Below are 19,590 nucleotides of genomic sequence, written 5' to 3' on the forward strand. Positions count from 1 at the left end.
CCCAGCTAGTCATATCTGAGTCAAAATAGAGAAACTGAGGCAGCAGAGTGTCTAGCTGCACTTGCCTCTGTGCCTCTTGGTCCACTCTGCTCCAGCAGGTGATACCAGCCCAGGTCCATGGTACCCTGGTGATCGAGAAATCTTGGGTTTGTGGCAGCACCGGTGCCAACCTGCAGGGCCTTGAAGAGACATACATTAATCAGGAACCTGGAGAATCAGGCTCTAAGAAATTACAATTTGACTCTGGTTAGAATCCAGACCTCCCAGCGTAAGAGCAACCTCACCTCTCTCTCTGCCATAGTGAGTCTCAGCTGAGGACACACATCAGACTGCCCCTGGAGCTTTATGAAAATACACATGGCCAGGACCCAACCCTGAGACTGATGCAGAAGATGAGTGTGGGCCTTGAGCATCTGTAAGATGTTCCATGGATGATGCTGATGGGCACCCCCAGTAGGCACTCCCCCTCTGCAGCTTCTTCCGTCATCAGCAGCAGCCCTTTTCTGGCTGCATTAGGCTCACCCTTGCTCAGACACCAGGGACATGCCCTTTGCAGGGGGTCTCTTCTCCTAATGTGTAGGTCTCTTTGTTTCTCCTCATTTCCCTTCTGCTGTTCTCTTTGCCAGGTTCACCTCTTGTCTGCCGAGTTTGGGAAGCACTTGTTGGAGGTTGAAGACCTGCTACAGAAGCACAAGTTGATGGAAGCTGACATTGCCATCCAAGGGGACAAAGTGAAGGCCATCACTGCAGCCACCCTGAAGTTCACTGAGGGGAAAGGTGAGACCAAGTCTGTCTCCCCTGTTAAGGCTTCCGATGCCAGAGCCTCATCCTCTGGCCTAACACCCCAACTTGGATAAATCTCCTGGAACCAACTTTAAAGTTCTGTTTCTTTCGTCAAGTAATGGTCCGAGAAAGAAGCTTGAGGGACAGTCAGACTCTCTAGAGAGCCGACAACTGCTTCAATAACCTATAATCACCAAGGAGCCATCATCTGTCCTTCATTCTCCTTGCTAGTTCAAGTCATGGCTGAGACAATTTAGGTTTCCAGATTCTTGTTTTAAATAAGAGACCTCATTGCCTCTTTCAAGAATGACCTTGAAAATTTTTTTAAATTAATTTTAAAAATAATTTTATGTTGTACATTTCTATTAAGAACTAACCCCACTTTTTATCTTCCTTAACCCTGAAGTTCAGTGGGAAATGATTATAAAGAATCTGTCCACCCTCTGAGCAACTGGGATCCCCCTGCACCCAACCCCAAAGCCCCAGTGACATGGCAGCTTCAGGTTTCTGTAGTTCCAACCTGGCAGCTCATCTGAAGCGTGCCCATAAATGAAGCCCATCCCCCACTTTGTCCTTCTTCACCCCATTTCTTCCAGGGTACCAGCCTTGTGACCCCCAGGTCATCCAGGACCGCATCAGCCACCTGGAGCAGTGCTTTGAGGAACTGAGCAACATGGCAGCTGGGCGGAAGGCCCAACTGGAGCAGTCTAAACGACTCTGGAAGTTCTTCTGGGAGATGGATGAGGCCGAGAGCTGGATCAAGGAGAAGGAGCAGATCTATTCTTCCCTGGACTGTGGCAAAGACCTGACCAGTGTGCTCATCCTACAGCGCAAGCACAAGGCTTTTGAGGACGAGCTCCGTGGGCTGGATGCCCACTTGGAGCAGATCTTCCAGGAGGCTCATGGCATGGTTGCACGCAAGCAGTTTGGGCACCCGCAGATCGAAGCCCGCATCAAGGAGGTGTCGGCTCAGTGGAACCAGCTGAAGGAGCTGGCTGCCTTCCGCAAGAAGAACCTCCAGGATGCTGAGAACTTTTTCCAGTTCCAGGGCGATGCGGATGACTTGAAGGCTTGGCTGCAAGACGCCCACCGGCTGCTCTCTGGTGAAGATGTAGGGCAGGATGAAGGGGCCACGCGGGCCCTGGAGAAAAAGCACAAGGACTTCCTGGAGGAGCTGGAGGAGAGCCGCGGGGTGATGAAGCATCTGGAGCAGCAGGCCCAGGGATTCCCCGAAGAGTTTCGGGATTCCCCAGACGTGACCCATCGGCTGCAGGCCCTGCGGGAGCTCTACCAACAGGTGGTGGCCCAGGCAGACCTGCGTCAACAGAGGCTGCAGGAAGCCCTGGACCTGTACACGGTGTTTGGGGAGACAGATGCCTGTGAGCTGTGGATGGGTGAGAAGGAGAAGTGGCTGGCCGAGATGAAAATGCCAGACACCCTGGAGGACCTGGAGGTGGTGCAGCACAGGTCAGAGTTAACTCATCTTTTCCTCACCTCCCTGTACCCAGGTCTGGGCACCATCTCCCACCTAGTTTGATAATAGTCTCTGGATCAGCAAAGGTCTCTTTGAGAGGCCCTGGGATGCCCTTTGTTGCAAAATCCTGGCATTGGGAGTCACAAGTTCTATTCTGGCTCTGTGGTCTGGAGTACTTCACCCACTGGGGCCTTGCGTTCCTCAAACAAAGGGAATTTCTCTAGTCCAGTTATTCAATTACTTTTCAACGATAGCAATCTTTGCTCAGATGAATTGTGTATGGAACCCCTAGGTCACACAGAGGAAAAATGGAGCTACTCTGGAGAAGGAGGTTGAGAGGCCAGGACTCTGCCAGCTCTAGCTTTTTGTGGCAGTCCTTAAGCCAGGGGACTCTGAAGGGCCACAGAGAGAGTTTGCAAACCCCCTGTCTGCAAGACCACTTTCACCCCTGGTGTTCTGATTTCATCAGTACCCCAGATGGTGAGGCATGCCCCAGTCTGTGAGGCATCTCAACAGCCGAAGCCCAGAACTCAGGGAGTCAGGAGGAGGAGAGGCCACTCTCTGGAGCAGTGCCAAGGTGGTGCTGCACTGATGCTGGAGAATCCTGGGCTCTTACCCTTGAAGGATCAGCCTTCGGAACCACAAATTCTCCCCAACCACCACCCCAGCAGCTTTTCCTTATCTTACCCAGGAAAGGAGCACCTGACTAGAAAGGGTATCTTTCGGATCAAGATGTCAAGGCATTGGACTCAGAGTCCAAAAGCAACAGCCAGAAAAGTGGAGGCCTGGAAGGTGGCCCTTGTGACAATTGACATCCTCCACACAAATACACAGTAACCTCTCTTTAGCCCTGCCTCCCTTTCATATGTCTCTGTTGAGCCAGAAGCCTGTGTAGGAAGTAACTGACTCTCTCAAGGCCTGTTCCAGGCAATGCTAACTCACAAAATCAAGCCCATGAACCAGAAAGGAGGGCCAGCATATCTGTCTTCTTCCTCCTGCCTCACCTGAACAAACGGTTTAGGCAGTGGAAGGAGAAAGCAAGAGCTACATGTTCTGGAGACTGGGGGTGCCACTGGCAAGGAAGTGTCTGCTGCTGCCTCACCCATCCTCATTTCCCTCTGCCCCTATCAGGTTTGACATCCTGGACCAGGAGATGAAGACTTTGATGACTCAGATTGATGGCGTGAACCTCGCTGCCAACAGCTTGGTAGAGAGTGGCCACCCACGCAGCGGGGAGGTGAAGCAGTACCAGGACCATCTAAACACCAGGTGGGGTGTGGGTAGGGCATGGGGCAGGGGGCATTGTCTCTCGACATCTGACACACTGCTGGGGGCGAGGCCCAAAATTAGGCCACCTACTATGCACCAACACTTCTGCACCCTCAACATTCCTGTTTTTTTGTTTTTGTTTGTTTTTTTGTTTGTTTGTTTGTTTTTGAGACAGAGCCTCACTCTTTTACCCAGGCTGGAGTGCAGTGGTGTGATCTCAGCTCACTGCAACTTCCACCTCCTGGGTTCAAGCTATTCGTGTGCCTCAGCCTCCCAAGTAGCTGGGATTACAGACACGCAATACCATGCCTGGCTAGTTTTTGTATTTTTAGTAGAGACGGCGTTTCACCACGTTGGCCAGGCTGCTCTCATTCCTGGCCTCAAGCAATCTGCCCACCTCGGCCTCCCAAATTGCTGGGATTATAAGCATGATCCACTGCACCCCCACCAACATTCCTGTCTGTCTCAGCCATGGTTCCTTCCCAGTAGTACTGGAGTTGTAGCAGCAAGGAGGAATGATCGAGGTGGTGAACAACCCAGGGAGGGAGAGAAACGAGTCCTGGGAGGCTCGAATGCTGTGCCCAGGGAGGGCAGGCGTGTGTATGTGTGATGGAGGGCACATCCCAAGTGTGCCCAAACTCAGAATCAGGCCATATGCTTCTCATGCTGTATTTCCCCGGACATTCTTGGGCAGAGAAAATTGCTTTCTGAGAGCTCTTAAGTACTGTCCGTAAAATAATGCTCCAGCCTGTGCCAAATGCAGTATTGATAATGAGGCTGGCTTGAATGAAGAGGAGAATTAGCAGGGAGCCTTAAGCAAGCTTTGTGGCCAGAACAAAAAACAAGCCCCGAGGAGCCTTTAGAGAAGGGGGGCTTTCAGTGTGGGGTGAAATTGCCCACGAGTTCCTAGAGGATCTTTGAGGACACAGCAAACGCCTGCATTCCCTGTCTTTACCCTGGGCCCTGCACATGCAATGCCACGCGTTCACCACCTCCCCACTACCCTGGCCCCTTCCCCACACTTGTGCCCCACAGTAGAGCCTTGCTCTGCCTGAGGCAATCTGGGAGGTGGGCCTGGAGAAGACTCCATTGTAAAGAAAGGGATCAGCACAGTGGAGACGTCACTGGGGGGTTAAGGGGAGGCAGCGATGACCAGAATTCTTTAGAGCCACTAGAATGGGATGATTGTCTTAGCAGCCCAAGCTGGAGAGTGTGGCTCAGGAGATTCCTTTGTCAATCTGATGTTTTACAAAGGAAGAGAATACCTCTTCCCTCTTCTTTTGCCTTGTAGGTAATGAGTTTGTGTGTGTTGGTGGGCAGGAGGTGGTAGAGATTATTGCAGTTGCTGCATAATTGAGGAAACTAGAGCAGGTCTAAACCAGAGAAACTTCCTGAGAGGAAGAACTCATCAGCTCAACAATGAACTATAGTCTGAGAATGTTGATCTTTACAGACCCCTAAAACAGGCCCCATCCTCAAGTGATAAATATCCTGGTACCTGCCATCCTTAAGTAAGAAAAAAACCTGAGGCATGAAATTAAATTAAATTTGAGAGTTGAAAGGGACCTGAGAAGTCACCCAGTCTAGCCAGTGATGGGGAACTCACTCCCTCACCCTGCAGCCTGTCTCATTTTTGGGCAACTCTTTTCGGTTAAAAAGTTTGCTCTTCCATTGAGTGGAAATCTGCCTCCTTGAAATGTGTGCATATTGATTCTGGCTCTGCCCTTGAGAGATACCAGACTTACCCTGGTTCCTCTTCTGTGTATAGCTCTTCAATTATTTTTCAGAACAATGCCCATTCTACACCTCCACCCCCAGAGTCATCTTGTGCCTCTGCGGTTCTTTTCCTCAGGGTGCATTCTCCCTACCTCTACATTGTTCCAAATCCTGTCTCTGCCTGGGCCAGTCCAAGTCACTTGCTTTCCAGTTTTCCAGATGAAAAGCCATCTTTTCCTCCTTTGTACTGGTTTTGAGCTTCATATCCTATCTTATATTCTAATTATTTTTGTCCCCAAGGACTTTCCTACTAGACTATGTAAGCAAATGAAGACCTGTGTCCATTTATATTGCCCAAGGGCTTTGCACACCAAACACATTTTTGAGGTTCCTCCTGTTTGGAATATTACTTTCCTAGCTTTGCCTTTGGCTTACTCTTTTTATTCAGGTCTCAGCTCAAATGTCAGCTTATTGGTGTGACCCCCACTGACCACCCCATTGAAAGCAGCACATCCTTCCTCTCGCTGACCCCTTTAGCCTCTATATTGTTACCTTCTTTTATTTTATTTTTTTTTGCACTTATCGCCACTTGATGGATTATAGACTTGTTTATGTCTCTAACTACTTGAATGAAAGCAAGGACTTTGCATTGTTCTTTATTAATTAATTAATTTTTTATAGAGACAGAATCTCACTCCATTGCCCAGGCTGGAGTGCAGTGGTGCAATTTTGGCTCACTGCAGCCTCAGCCTCCCAGACTCAAGTGATTCTCCCACCTCAGTCTCCTGAGTAACTAGTGCTACAGATGCACACTACCATACCCAGCTAATTTTTTGTTTTTTTGTAGAGATGAGGTCTCACTATATTGCCTAGGCTGGTCCTGAACTCCTGGGCTTAAGTGATCCTCCAACCTCAACCTCCCAAATTGCTGTGATTGACAGGTGTGAGCCACTGCACCCAGCCTGCATAGTTCTTTCCATATCCCTAGTACCTAGATCAGTGTCTGCCACAAGGCAACTGAGAGTTGCTTGATAAATGCTTAGTACATGAGTGAACTGGGAAAAAACTAAAATTTTTCTGCCAAGCTTCTGTGTGAGTCATTCAAACACTTGATGAATGTGTGATCATCTTTCACCATCTGCATATTCCAGTTGAAAAAAAACCTGGCCCAGGACCAAACCTGAACTCTTGATGTCACCTGACCGGTGCTAACTAGAGTGGCTCTATCAACTTCCTGCATCTCAAAGACAGTGCAGTGACAGGGGCAAGTGTAGGTTTCAGAAGCACACTAGACCCAAACTCCAGTGCATCTTTGTGTGGCCTCCACCCAATGGCTACAGTGGGGCCACTCCAGGAAAGGCCTGGAAAATCACTATGGGGCCTCTTGCCTGGGGACACAGCCAGACCCTCTCCCAGGAACACTTCCCTGTCGATTCCAGGGGTTTCAGACAAACTTGGAGAAAACCCCTTGATTTCCCAGCCTGGGAGCACCATCTGTGTGCCAGACAGGCACAGAATTCCCAGAGCACGGGGTCTTCATGGTCTAGGATGGGAGCCGAGAAATCTGCAGGCTGTCTCTCCTCCCTCGTATCCCTGGTCTCCCCCAGCCTGTCTCTTACATCTCTCTGCAGACCTTTCAAATCACACTGGCTGCTGTTGTCACACCTCGGGAATGCACAACAGGGCCCTCTGCCTAGTCCATCTGCTAGTTCCTCGGCTTCCATCCCCTGAGGCAGGGGACAAAGACGAATGAGAGACTTGCTCCCATCCTTTAACTGGTCACTCCAGTGGAGGCACTGGGGGTGTGTTTACTGACTGGGGCTTTGTGTCCAGTGATGGGTTGTGTGGAGGTCACGTGAGCAACAGTCACCCCGTTGCTCCTTCCAGCTCCCTTAGTCCTCCTCTCTGCCTGGTAGGTGCTGTGTACATGAAACTTTATGCTATGTTATTTGTGAGCTTGTCTGAATATTTCTCTAAATCATACACCCCACAGGGCAAGGCCTAATTATGTCTGTATTCTCCCAAAGGCCAACAAAATGCCTTGTACCCCCTGTGGGTGTTCAAGAAAGATGGATTCAATTAGAGAATGAGCATTCAGCCTGCGTATTACAGTGATGCAGAATGAGTGAACCTAGGCCCAAGGGTAGTGTCCCTAGTGGTCTGGCCCGGCTGATGGGCAGCTCTCTGAAAGAGGTTTATTGTGTACTGCAGACTGACCCCAGGCCCCCAGGCATCCACCAGACCTTAGCACATTTCTGTGTTTCATAGCAACACTGTGCTCGAAGGTTAAGATTATGTTAGTCTTTTAAATTATCATCACAGCTTATTCCTCCTCATTCTCTTCTTCCCTCTCCTCTTATTCCTCTTCTTTTCACCAGGGTGTCTTTTCTCTTAGATCCAAGGTGATCTTTTTCAGGCCCTAGGAGACTTTGCATGTGGCCTTGGGCATTTACGCATTTACATGGTTCCTCTAGGGCAGCTGGGGACCCTGTGTCCTGAAGCATTCTTGAAGTTAATGTGAGCCTTTTAATTATTTTGATATTTCATAAACTCTGGGGAAATTGTGTATTTGCCTGAAATCCAACTACATGCATAACCTTTGCTTTCATGTTCCTTTACTTATGGTTGGAATCACATCACTAATTGCCCCCTGCAGATCAAAAGATCTGATTGACAGTGATATATGTCTTGAGTTAAAATTGGATAAGTGAATTTTGCTCACCCACACTTTGTTAGGTAGATTTTGTTTTTCTTTTTATCATACAAAGTCTGTGCGGGGAGATTTGCGAGAAATGTGGGAAGGGGTCAGGGTCTCCTACGGGAAGAGTTAAGGGAGAAGGTGTCTCTCTCCTCCGGGCTGTGTCCCCATCCGGCAGGTGGCAGGCATTCCAGACCATGGTGTCAAAGCGGCGGGAGGCTGTGGACTCAGCCCTCCGAGTGCACAACTACTGCGTGGATTGTGAGGAGACCAGCAAGTGGATCACGGACAAGACAAAGGTAGTGGAGTCCACAAAAGACCTGGGGCGGGACCTGGCAGGTGTCATCGCCATCCAGCGGAAGTTATCAGGGCTGGAGCGTGACGTGGCCGCCATCCAGGCCCGTGTGGATGCCCTGGAGCGTGAGTCCCAGCAGCTGATGGACTCGCACCCTGAGCAGAAGGAGGACATTGGTCAGCGGCAAAAACACTTGGAGGAGCTGTGGCAGGGCCTGCAGCAAGCCCTGCGGGGCCAGGAGGACTTGCTGGGGGAAGTCAGCCAGCTGCAGGCCTTCCTGCAGGATCTGGATGACTTCCAGGCCTGGCTCTCCATCACCCAGAAGGCTGTGGCCTCCGAGGACATGCCTGAGTCCCTCCCAGAGGCTGAGCAGCTCCTGCAGCAGCATGCAGGTATCAAGGATGAGATTGATGGGCACCAAGACAGCTACCAGCGTGTTAAGGAGTCTGGGGAGAAAGTGATCCAAGGCCAGACGGACCCAGAGTATCTGCTTCTGGGCCAGCGGCTGGAAGGCCTGGATACCGGCTGGGATGCCCTGGGCAGGATGTGGGAGAGCCGCAGCCACACCCTCGCTCAGTGCCTTGGCTTCCAGGAGTTCCAGAAAGATGCCAAGCAGGCCGAAGCCATCCTCAGCAACCAGGTAGAGAGGCATTCAGAGCTGGGACAGGCGGGTCTCTCAGGGCAGTAGCTCTTGTGGTGAGCCCACAAGTGTGCTGTAAGGCTCAGGGACCACATTACTCTTGTCTTGTACTCTGTATTCACTCATGGGGGAAATCTTTGTTTATCATTAGGTGCCTTTTCCAGCCCTATGCCTTGTTCTTGGGTCTATCAGAGGCTAGAGAAGCGCATTTTGCCCTGGGTGGTTAGTCTTCCATGTGGCTTTAGGCACACTGTTTATTGGTGCCCCTGGGGTAGGAGTGGGGGCAAGAGCTGGGGAGTAGCACCTCCTCCCTGCTCATTCAGGGGGCTCATTCAGACCGTGGCTTGTGTGGCTGCACGTGGTGCTCCCACTTGTAGGTGTGCTCATCACCTCCTCCTTGTGTCTTCATGCCTTGTCTGGAAACTTGCTCCAACAGGAATACACTCTGGCTCACTTGGAGCCCCCAGACTCCCTGGAAGCTGCAGAGGCTGGGATCCGGAAGTTTGAGGATTTCTTGGGGTCTATGGAGAACAACCGGGATAAGGTCTTGAGTCCTGTGGACTCTGGAAACAAGCTGGTAGCTGAGGGAAACCTGTACTCAGACAAGATCAAGGAGAAGGTGCAGCTGATTGAGGACAGGTACTCCCGGGCCCCAGGGCCACGAGGCCCCCAGAGCCACAGAGGGGTAGTGGTGCCACCAGAGGACCCCAAGCTCGGCACTATTGTGACTATGCCTTTGGCTTCCTTTCCAGGCACAGGAAGAACAATGAGAAGGCCGAGGAGGCCTCTGTCCTACTGAGAGACAACCTGGAACTACAGAACTTCCTCCAGAACTGCCAGGAGGTGAGGCTCCAGCAAGGAGCAGCCGCTTTCCTGGAGATTCCTTTCTAGAAGCAGAGTGCCCTCAAGGTGGGAAGTCCATAGAGATCCTTTCTAGCCCAAGAGCTGTGAGATTCCATGAGCGGGGACCTGTAGGTACTTAACTGGGTCATCCTCTAGAATCTTCAGTTGCACTTTTTTTTTTTTTTTTTTTTCAAATCTGAAAAGTCATCCTTAACTTGTCAAGTCTAGGCCAGAGTTTCTTAAGAGTAGTCTAGGGACGATCTATTTTAGAATCACCTAAGACCCAGTCTGGGCCAGCTTCAAGGATGTGTGACCTGTGTCACACCCTGTGCTTAGCTTAGAAGGGTCCTGGGCTCAGTTTAATGCTCTACTCTTGCCATCTTGAAATTCTTCATGCTTTTGAACAACTCCTTTTTGTACTGGGCCCTGCAAATTCTGGAGCCAGTCCTGGTCCTAGTTAAAGCAGACCCCTGGGTCTCACTCAGGCCATATGAATCAGAACTTTAAGGGGTGAGACAGAGAAAGAACATTTTAAACAAACCTGCCAGTTGGAAAACTGCTGGGTAGGAAGGTCCTTGCTCAACCTGGGGCCAGCTGTACAAGGAAGGTCTTTAATCTGCCTTCCCAGGTCCCTCCATTGACAGTACTTTCTACGTGGAATGGGGTTTTCCTTGACTTCTTTCTTGTCATACTCCTTTTCTGTCAGCCCAGATAACTTTGTTTTCATCAACCTCTGTCCTTGGCTTCTTCCTCAAATAACATTTTTTTCCTGTGTTTATCAAAGATCTCTCACCAAACTGCCAAAGGATGGATTTATCCATCCATCCAGTAAATACTCTTTGGGTTCCTAGAATATGCCAGGCCCTGTCTTAGGTCCTCGAAATATGGAGAGAAGAGTAAAGTATCCCTGATCTCACACCACACACACTCCAGTGGGGAAGATGCACCTGTGCCCACATTTTAGCCCTGGCCTATCATGGGTAAAGTTGCCTGTGCTGGTCCAGAGGGATCCAGAACTGCAGATGAGTTCTCTTCTGTGCTTGCACTTCCTCCCCATGGGCTTCTCCTTCTGCAGGCAGGGATGGGCAGCAGGTTGTGCCCTGGCCAAAGAAATATACTCAGGGACAGTCAGCCCACTCTTTATGCACACAGCTCACTCTTTGGATCAACGACAAGCTGCTGACATCTCAGGATGTCTCCTACGATGAAGCACGAAACCTTCACAATAAATGGCTGAAGCACCAGGCGTTTGTGGCAGAGCTGGCTTCCCATGAAGGGTGGCTAGAGAACATTGATGCGGTAAGTAAAGTGAGTGGGTGGCGGAGGGCACTCTGCTCAGATAGGCTTGCCTGGATGGGGCTTCACCCAAGGTGTGGACACTGTCCTAAAGCTTGCTGACAGTATAGAATGTGGCAGCAAACAACTTTTCTAAATAGTAGTTAAACCTTCAGAGGTCCTGATATAGTCAATCTTAGTACACCTGGTCAGAATCAGTGCCTCTTCTGTGTCACCTGAGTCTAGGAACAGCCCAGGACATCTAGACTGAGGACATCTAGTTAGAGCTTCAGTGTCCAGTGCCAGGACAGCAGTTGTTAATGTTTGCTTTCCATTGCCTTCACCAGGGCTCCAGCACTGTCCTGCACAGGGCTGGAGGAATAGGCAAGATGATCAGAATGGTCCAGGGGAGCCATTAATCCTCATCATTTGGATGGGCAGAAGCACTGGGGAGTGGTCGTTTCCACTTCTTGTAGATGGTGAACTAAGGGACCCCTCTGTAGAGAGTTTGCCCAGTGGACAAGTCCAAATGTGGCTGGAATTAGATGTGGAAATCACCACCTTTGCTCCTCTCTACCATGGCTGTCCATGAAAAAGCAGCCCTAGCATCAGACTGATTTCTTAACCTCCCTGTGCCTCAGTTTCTTCCTCTATGAAATGAGAGTAATAATAGGACCTTCGCAGTGGAGTTGTGAGCACTAAATACTTAAAGACAAATGAAACATTTAGCATAGTACTTGGCAATTATGAGACACTCAGTAAATAGTAACTTTTAGGCCAGGCACAGTGGCTCACGGCTGTAATCCCAGCACTTTGGGAGGCCGAGGTGGGCAGATCACTTGAGGTCAGGACCTCAAGAACAGCCTAGCCAACATGGCGAAATCCCATCTCTACTAAAAATACAAAAATTAGCTGGGCGTGATTGCATATGCCTGTAATCCCAGCTACTCAGGAGGCTGAGACACAAAAGGGCTTAAACTGGCAGGAGGAGGTTGCAGTGAGCCAAGATTACGCCACTACACTCCAGCCTGGGCAACAGAGAGAGACTCTGTCTCCAAAAAAAATTAACTATTATTACTGATATAGATTCCTAAGTCCAATTTATATCACACTGTGCCCACCCAAAAATGATACATCTGTGCAGATGAAAACCAGACAAGGCAACCTCAGTAACCAAAGGAGGTCAGTGAAGGTTAGTGCACAACTTCGGGAACTCACGGGGCAGTTTCTGCATTGGCTGTACTTGGATGGGTCTGGAATCCTTTTTCTTGCAGCAGCTGACCCTTGTCTGCAGCTCCCGTGCTGGAGTCTCCCTGAATCATTGCCCCCAGCGCTGCTCTCCCTGCCCGGCTTCCCCTACCAGCAGTGTCTAACCCTTTGAATATGAGGACTTTTTCCTTATCTGTGGTGGTGCATATCATGAAAATTATGCACAGACTTTTTTTTCACTCATCAGCTATTGTGTTAATGTATTTTATGTGTGTCCCAAAACAATTCTTCTTCTTCCGATGTGTCCCAGGGAAGCCAAAAAGTTGGACACCCCTGCTAATGCTGGGGATTCAGAGTCAATTTCAGTTGCGCCTCACCCACATTCTATGAAGATTCTTCACCTTGCTGATCTCCTCTTGGGTAGTCTCTTGCAACCATTAGGAGCAGGGCTCACCCAAGGCCCAGTCGGCCCAGAATGTGAGCTCTCCTCCTTCTTGCCCCTAGGAAGGAAAGCAGCTGATGGATGAGAAGCCCCAGTTTACAGCCCTGGTGTCCCAGAAGCTGGAAGCCCTGCACCGGCTCTGGGATGAGCTGCAGGCCACCACAAAGGAGAAGACCCAGCACCTCTCAGCTGCCAGGAGCTCCGACCTGCGCTTGCAGACCCATGCTGACCTCAACAAGTGGATCAGCGCCATGGAGGACCAGCTGCGGTCAGACGACCCGGGCAAGGACCTGACCAGTGTCAATCGGTTGTTGGCTAAGCTGAAGGCACGTGAGTGGGTTGTAGACTTAGAGTGTTAGGATAGAAGGGGTCGTGGAAGCCAGTCTGACACCTTTATTTTTAATTTTAGGTTTGGGGGTACATGTGAAGGTTTGTTACACATGTCATGGGGGTTTATTGCACATATTATTCCATCACCCAGGTTTTGAGCTCAACATCCAGTAGTTATCTTTTCTGCTCCCCTCCCTTCTCCTACCCTCCCCCATCAAGTACACCCTAGTGTCTGTTTCGGTTGCACCTCACCCACATTCTATGAAGATTCTTCGCCTTGCTGATCTCCTCTTGGGTAGCCTCTTGCAACCATTAGGAGCAGGGCTGATCCAACGCCCAGTCAGGCCAGAATGTGAGCTCTCCTCCTTCTTGCCCCTAGGAAAGAAAGCAGCTGATGGATGAGAAGCCCCAGTTTATAGCCCCGGTGTCCCGGAAGCTGGAACGCCTACTGTTGTTTCCTTGTGTTCATAAGTTCTTCTCACTTAGCTCCCACTTATAAGTGAGAACATGTGGTATTTGGTTTTCTGTTCCTGCATCAGTTTGCTAAGGATAATGGCCCCAGCTCTATCCATGTTCGCACAAAAGATATGATCTCGTTCTTCTTTTATGGCTGCAAAGTATTCCATGGTGTATATGTATCATATTTTCTTTATCCAGTCTGTCATTGATGGGCATTTAGGTTGAGTCTATGTCTTTGTTATTGTGAATAGTGCTACAGTGAACATAAGTGTACACGTGTATTTATGGTAGAATGCTTTACATTCCTCTGGGTATATACCCAGTAATGGGATTGCTGGGTCAAATAGTAGTTCTGCTTTTAGCTCTTGAGGAATTGCCATACTGTTTTCCACAGTGGTTGAACTAATTCACACTCCCACCAACAGTGTATAAGGGTTTCCTTTTCTCTGCAACCTCGCCAGCATCTGTTATTTTTTGGTTTTTTAGTAATAGCCATTCTGACTGGTGTGAGATGGTATCTCACTGTGGTTATGATTTGCATTTCTCTAATGATCAATGATATTGAGCTTTTTTTCATATGTTTTTGCCTGCATGTGTGTCTTCTTTTGAAAAGTGTCTGTTCATGTCCTTTGCCCACTTTTTAATGGGATTGTTTGTTTTCCTCTTGTAAATTTAAGTTTCTTATAGATGCGGGATGTTAGACCCTTATCAGGTCCATAGTTTGCAAATATTTTCTCTCATTTTGTAGGCTGTTTACTCTGTTGATAGTTTCTTTTGCTGCGCAGAAGCTCTTAAGTTTAATTCGATCTCATTTGTCAATTTTTGCTTTTGTTGCGATTGCTTTTAGTGTCTTTATCATGAAATCTTTGCCCATTCCTATGTCCAGGATGATATTGCCTAGGTTGTCTTCCAAGCGTTTTATAGTTTTGAGTTTTACATTTAAGTCTTTAATCCATCTGAGTTTATTTTTGTATATTGTGTAAGGGAGGGGTCCAGCTTCAATTTTCTGCATATGGCTAGCCAGTTCTCCCAGCACCATTTATTAAATAGGGAGTCTTTTCCTCATTGTTTGTTTTTGTCAGCTTTGTCAAAGATCAGATGGTGGTAGGTGTGTGGCCTTATTTCTGGACTCTCTATTCTGCTCCATTGGTCAATATGCCTGTTTTTGTACCAATACCATGCTGTTTTTGTCACTGTAGCCTTGTAGTATAATTTGAATTCTGGTAATGTGATTCCTCCAGCTTTATCCTTTTTGCTTAGGATTGCCTTGGCCATTCAGGCTCTTTTTTGGTTTCATATACATTTTTAAATAATTTTTCTAGGCTGGGCATGGTGGCTCATGCCTGTAATCCCAGCACTTTGGGAGGCCAAGGCAGGTGGATCACCTGAGGTCGGGAGTTTGAGACCAGCCTGACCAACATGGAGAAAGCCTGTCTCTACTAAAAATACAAAACTAGCTGGGTGTGGTGGTGCACCCCTATGATCCCAGCTACTCGGGAGGCTGAGGCAGGAGAATCACTTAAACGCAGCAAGCAGAGATTGCAGTGAGCCGAGATCGCACCATTGCACTCCAGCCTGGGCAACAAGAGCAAAACTCCATCTCAAAAATAATAATAATAATGATAATTTTTCTAGTTCGTTGAAGAATGTCATTAGTGCTTTGATAGGAACAGCATTGAATCTGTAAATTGCTTTGAGCAGTATAGCCATTTTAACTTTATTAATTATTCCTATCCATGAGCATGAGATGTTTTTCCATTTGTTTGTGTCTTCTCTGATTTCTTTGAGCACAATCTGAAACCTTAAAGTAAGCACTCCTACTCTTTCTCTTAACTGGACTTGCTTTTATCATGCAAAAAATGTCGCCTGGTTTCTAATCCATCTCCAACCCCTTTTGCAGTGGGTAGGACAGAGACCCAAAAGGATGCATGAGAAACAGAACAGGCACTCAGAGGAGGGAAACCTGAGTGGAAGCATCCAAGGAGACTCCTTGGAGGAAGTTGAGCTCAAATTGGGCCTTAAAGGAGGGGTGGGATGCAGATGAATGAAGAAGATGGAGGGGCTGTCCAGGCGCCAAGGCTGGTGCTGACACCGTCCCCTTGTGTCTCAGCGAGTGGAGGACCAAGTGAATGTGCGGAAAGAGGAGCTGGGGGAGCTGTTTGCCCAGGTGCCTTCAACAGGAGAGGAGGCAGGAGACGTAGACTTGAGCATCGAGAAGCGGTTCCTGGACCTTCTGGAACCCATGGGGAGGAGGAAGAAGCAGCTGGAATCGTCCAGAGCCAAGCTGCAGATCAACCGGGACGTAGAGGATGAGACGGTGCGTGGGCCGCAGCTTCTCCCCACCCCCTGAGGCGGAGCCACCAGCTGCCATCAGAGTAGCTGGCTGCCACCCAGAGCAATTCTTGGCAGCAGATGACTGGTCACCTCACCCCTCATCTCATAGGGGTGTTGTGAGGATTACATTAAATAGAAAGCTCAAGTCAGTGCTTTTGTTGGGAACTCACTGTTCACTTGCTAGTATTGCTCAGTGAAGAACATGGACTTTGGGGTCAGACAGACTTTGGGTTCGAGATCCAGCTACGTTACTGTCCCACTGTCTGACTAGGAGTAAGTTATTTGGAACCTCAGTTCAAAATCCCTGAATATTTCCATCTATAAAAGGGGGACAAAACCCTGATGGGGTGTTGGGAGGAACTGGGGAGACACTGCCAGCAAAGCTCTGCCCCGCCTCTGGTGAGCACTCGGGAAAGGGTGGCCATGATTGTCATCAGCTCTCCCCTGCCTTCTGGTCTCTGCAGCTCTGGGTGGAAGAGAGGCTGCCTCTGGCCCAGTCAGCCGACTATGGCACTAATCTGCAAACTGTGCAACTGTTCATGAAGAAGAACCAGGTGAGTCCTGCCTCACCTCACCAGTCGTACCCGCCCCTCCTCACCCCCACCTGGCCCCCCAGGGGTAGGCCCAGCCCTGGCCTGCAGAAGGCTAGCAACGGCAGGTTAGTGTTCCTGTTGGCAGCTTTGGGGTCTCCAAACCGTACTGGTAGTCTTAGAGCAGAAAGAGCAGGTTTTTGTGATTATAGAGCAAATTCTGGGAGGATCACAGAGGAGGGAGGAATCCTGGTGCTTGGGGATGCAGGGCCATTCAGCCTCCATCAGGCACAGGTGAATGCAGGATCTTGGGGGCCCTGGCCTGGAGGTTAAAGTGCTTCAGTAGCTGTGTATTCAGTGTATCCAGTGGTCTGCCTGCGAGGAAGGCAGTAACTCCTGGTCTCTCTCCCACAACACTGCCTTGCCCCTCTTCCAGGGCTGAGCTTGGCATGTGCGGTGTCCTTGGGGTAAGTAGGCCCCATTTCTCTGGACATGTGAGGATACTTGTGGGGCTCAAATTCCATTAGGAAGCCACTAACTTTGGACTCTGAGCCCTTGGAGCAAACATCCCTCTGCTTTTTGGCACTCACTTAGCCCTGACTGGGAACTCCTGTGGCCCTAGTCAGAATCCTGAACGTGAGCAGATGCCAACCACTCCCTTTTGGATCAGGGCTGCAGCGGGAGCCTGAATCATGCAAGGAAGCTGGCTGTGTGGGGTCGCAGCGGCCAGAGAGATGGCCACAGACCCTTCTTGGACAGAGAGACCCTCCCTCTGCATGCTCTCTGGATCAGCAAGGAGAGCCCAGAAACTTAGATTCCAGAAAAAAGCGACATGTCCCAGAGTGCCCTGTTAGTACTGCAACTCCTTGAGGAAGGAAGGTCATAGCAGACAGCACTCCCTTTCCCCACGTTGGCAGCAACTGACATCTGCTCACAGGACCGTTTGAGCCCAGCAGCAGTGCAGAGGCCTGGATTATATTCAGAGAGGTTTCTTCAAAGCTGCCTTAGGCCCTTTGCTTCTGGTAGATACAATCTGGTCACAGAGACTCCAGCAGCCACATGCAGGGACCTGGGCTAGAAGATGATAGAAATCCATCCTCAATTAATGCCACAACCTTCAGCTAAAGATGGAAGGCTGGTAGGACACGGCATCCTTGGGACCTCAGTTTCCTTAATTGTAAAATGAGCCAACTCTAGTCTTTCCGACACAGGATTTTTGATTCTGTGCAGCCTCTGTAAGTGTTATTGTTCAAAGGTTTTTAACTCCCCTGGCTGGCAGTTGCTATTTCAGGAAAAGGACAAGACAAATATGGATGGGGTTCCCCTAACCAAGAAGGGAGAGGCAGCCTCTTGGGAAAGCGTGACTGCCCTAGTGAAGACTATTTTAGGCTCACCTGGCGAAACCATAAATCCAGTTTTATCATTTTCCCACTTAAAACCCTCTATTGCAATGGTTCTCAAACTCCAATATGCAACTCCTTTAACAAGCCCTCTGGGTGAGTTTACACAACTTAACTGGGTGCCACCCCCAGATTCACTGCATCAAGCTCTGCAGGTAGAGCCTGATAATTTGCATTTCCAACAAGATCCTGGGTGATGCTGATGCTGCTGGTTCAGGACTCCACTTTGGGGACCACTGCTCTCGGGACTATTCATTGCAATTAGAACACATTCCACAAGATACTACATGAAGAGTTCTCACACCGGGCTGTACACTCAAATCACCTAGGCAACTTTTAGACAGGTGAATGCCCAGGTCCCACCTCAGATCAATTAGGATCTCTGGGGGTAGGCTCCTAGCTGCATCTATTTCCCTGGGTTATTCAGTGGGCAATCAGGATTAAGAACCAGTCATGCCTGATATGGCCCCTGCCTTCCTCTGAATCTCAGCTCTTCTCACTTTGCCCTCCTTCACAGTATTCCAGCTCTTCTTGCCCTCTCTGTGGCCTCAGACAGTCCCAGCTCAAGACCACCCCAGAACCTTTGCACTTGTTCAGTCCTCTTGCCAGGAACACTTACCTCCAGCTCTGTGTGTGACTGCCTCCCTCCCATCATTCATGTCATGGTCAAGTGTCATCTCCTCAGAGGGGCCCTCCTGACTCCCTTAGCTAAAGTGGCTCCTGCCACATCGCAGCAGACATTCTTCATCCCACTGTTGTCTTTTCCTCATAGCCCCCAGGGAGGAAGGCCCAGCCTTTGTTTATTCATTTATTTGCATGTTTACCTTCTATTTCCTCTACCAGGTTGTAAGCTTTAGAGTGCAGGGATTTTCATTTTTCTTGTTTCTATATTGTCCCTATTACCTAGGCCAGGGTCTGGTACATAGAAAAGAACGTAATACATAGTAGTTGAATGAATGAAGATAGGGAAGAAGACTTTAAACGCAAGTACCCTGCACAGATACTAGAAAGTAATTGCTTAAAAAGAAAGAAATACCTTTTTAGGCTGGGCGCAGTGGCTCATCTGTAATCCCAGCACTTTGGGAGGCCGAGGTGGGTGGATCACCTGAGCCCAGGAGTTTGAGACCAGCCTGGGCAACATGGCAAAACCCCATCTCTACAAAAAATACAAAAAATTAGCCAGATGTGGTGGTACATACCTGTAATCCAAGCTACTTGGGAGGCTGAGGTGGGAGAATCATCTGAGCCTGGGAAGTTGAGGCCCAGTGAGCTGTGATTGTGCCACTGCACTCCAGCCTGGGTGACTGGAGTGAGACCCTATCTTAAAAAAAAAAGAAAGAAATTAATTTTTAGACCACCACGCAAAGGTCTTAAGATCTCAGAGTAACAAGCAAATGGAGCTGAAAACATGGGTTGTTTGAATGCAATTGCAGAGACGACAGGAAATTGTAAAAATTGAGATTCTGAGCATAAAGTATACAAATGCATTTCAGCAAGTTATGTGACTTGTAGATGTGGTTATTTTGTATGTATTTCAAATGCTGGCTATCACTGTACTGCTTATGTGGGCTGCTCTTGCCCCTGCCTTCCAGTTTTAAAGGTCACAGGAAAATTATAGAGAGGGAAGAAACAGGTAGCGAGGTATATGGAGCTCAGGAGCCCACACACCAGCAGCAGCCAGCCCGGCCTCTAGGACCCAGAAAGCAAGTAGCCCATGTCAGGGCGTCCTGAAGAAAAAGGTGACCCAGCCACCAGGGTGGGAGGAAGAGGCCATGTTCGTGACTGAAGGCTCAAACGGGGACTAATGCAAAGCTCACAAAAGATTTGAGAAATAGAAGTAGGGAAAAACGAAGCAAAAGCTGAGACTGTAAACAAGGGGCTGCTGTCACCTGT

The 19,590-nt window shown here is 49.2% G+C and overlaps 1 protein-coding gene across 3 annotated transcripts in view; it reads left to right on the forward strand.

The window, feature by feature from the left end:
* The window catches only part of SPTB (spectrin beta, erythrocytic), a 138,384-nt gene that overhangs the window by 89,233 nt on the left and 29,561 nt on the right, over positions 1-19,590 (forward strand). For all 3 annotated transcript variants that reach the window (XM_023232409.2, XM_023232391.2, XM_023232401.2), the window contains 10 exons: positions 627-777; positions 1,380-2,250; positions 3,389-3,526; positions 8,119-8,875; positions 9,312-9,514; positions 9,628-9,718; positions 10,871-11,017; positions 12,707-12,970; positions 15,544-15,750; positions 16,232-16,321. In XM_023232409.2, coding sequence (XP_023088177.2) covers positions 627-777; positions 1,380-2,250; positions 3,389-3,526; positions 8,119-8,875; positions 9,312-9,514; positions 9,628-9,718; positions 10,871-11,017; positions 12,707-12,970; positions 15,544-15,750; positions 16,232-16,321 — 2,919 coding nt within the window. The remainder of the gene's footprint in view (positions 1-626; positions 778-1,379; positions 2,251-3,388; positions 3,527-8,118; positions 8,876-9,311; positions 9,515-9,627; positions 9,719-10,870; positions 11,018-12,706; positions 12,971-15,543; positions 15,751-16,231; positions 16,322-19,590) is intronic.

This window comes from Piliocolobus tephrosceles, chromosome 6, assembly GCF_002776525.5.
Source record: "Piliocolobus tephrosceles isolate RC106 chromosome 6, ASM277652v3, whole genome shotgun sequence".
Lineage (NCBI taxonomy): Eukaryota > Metazoa > Chordata > Mammalia > Primates > Cercopithecidae > Piliocolobus > Piliocolobus tephrosceles.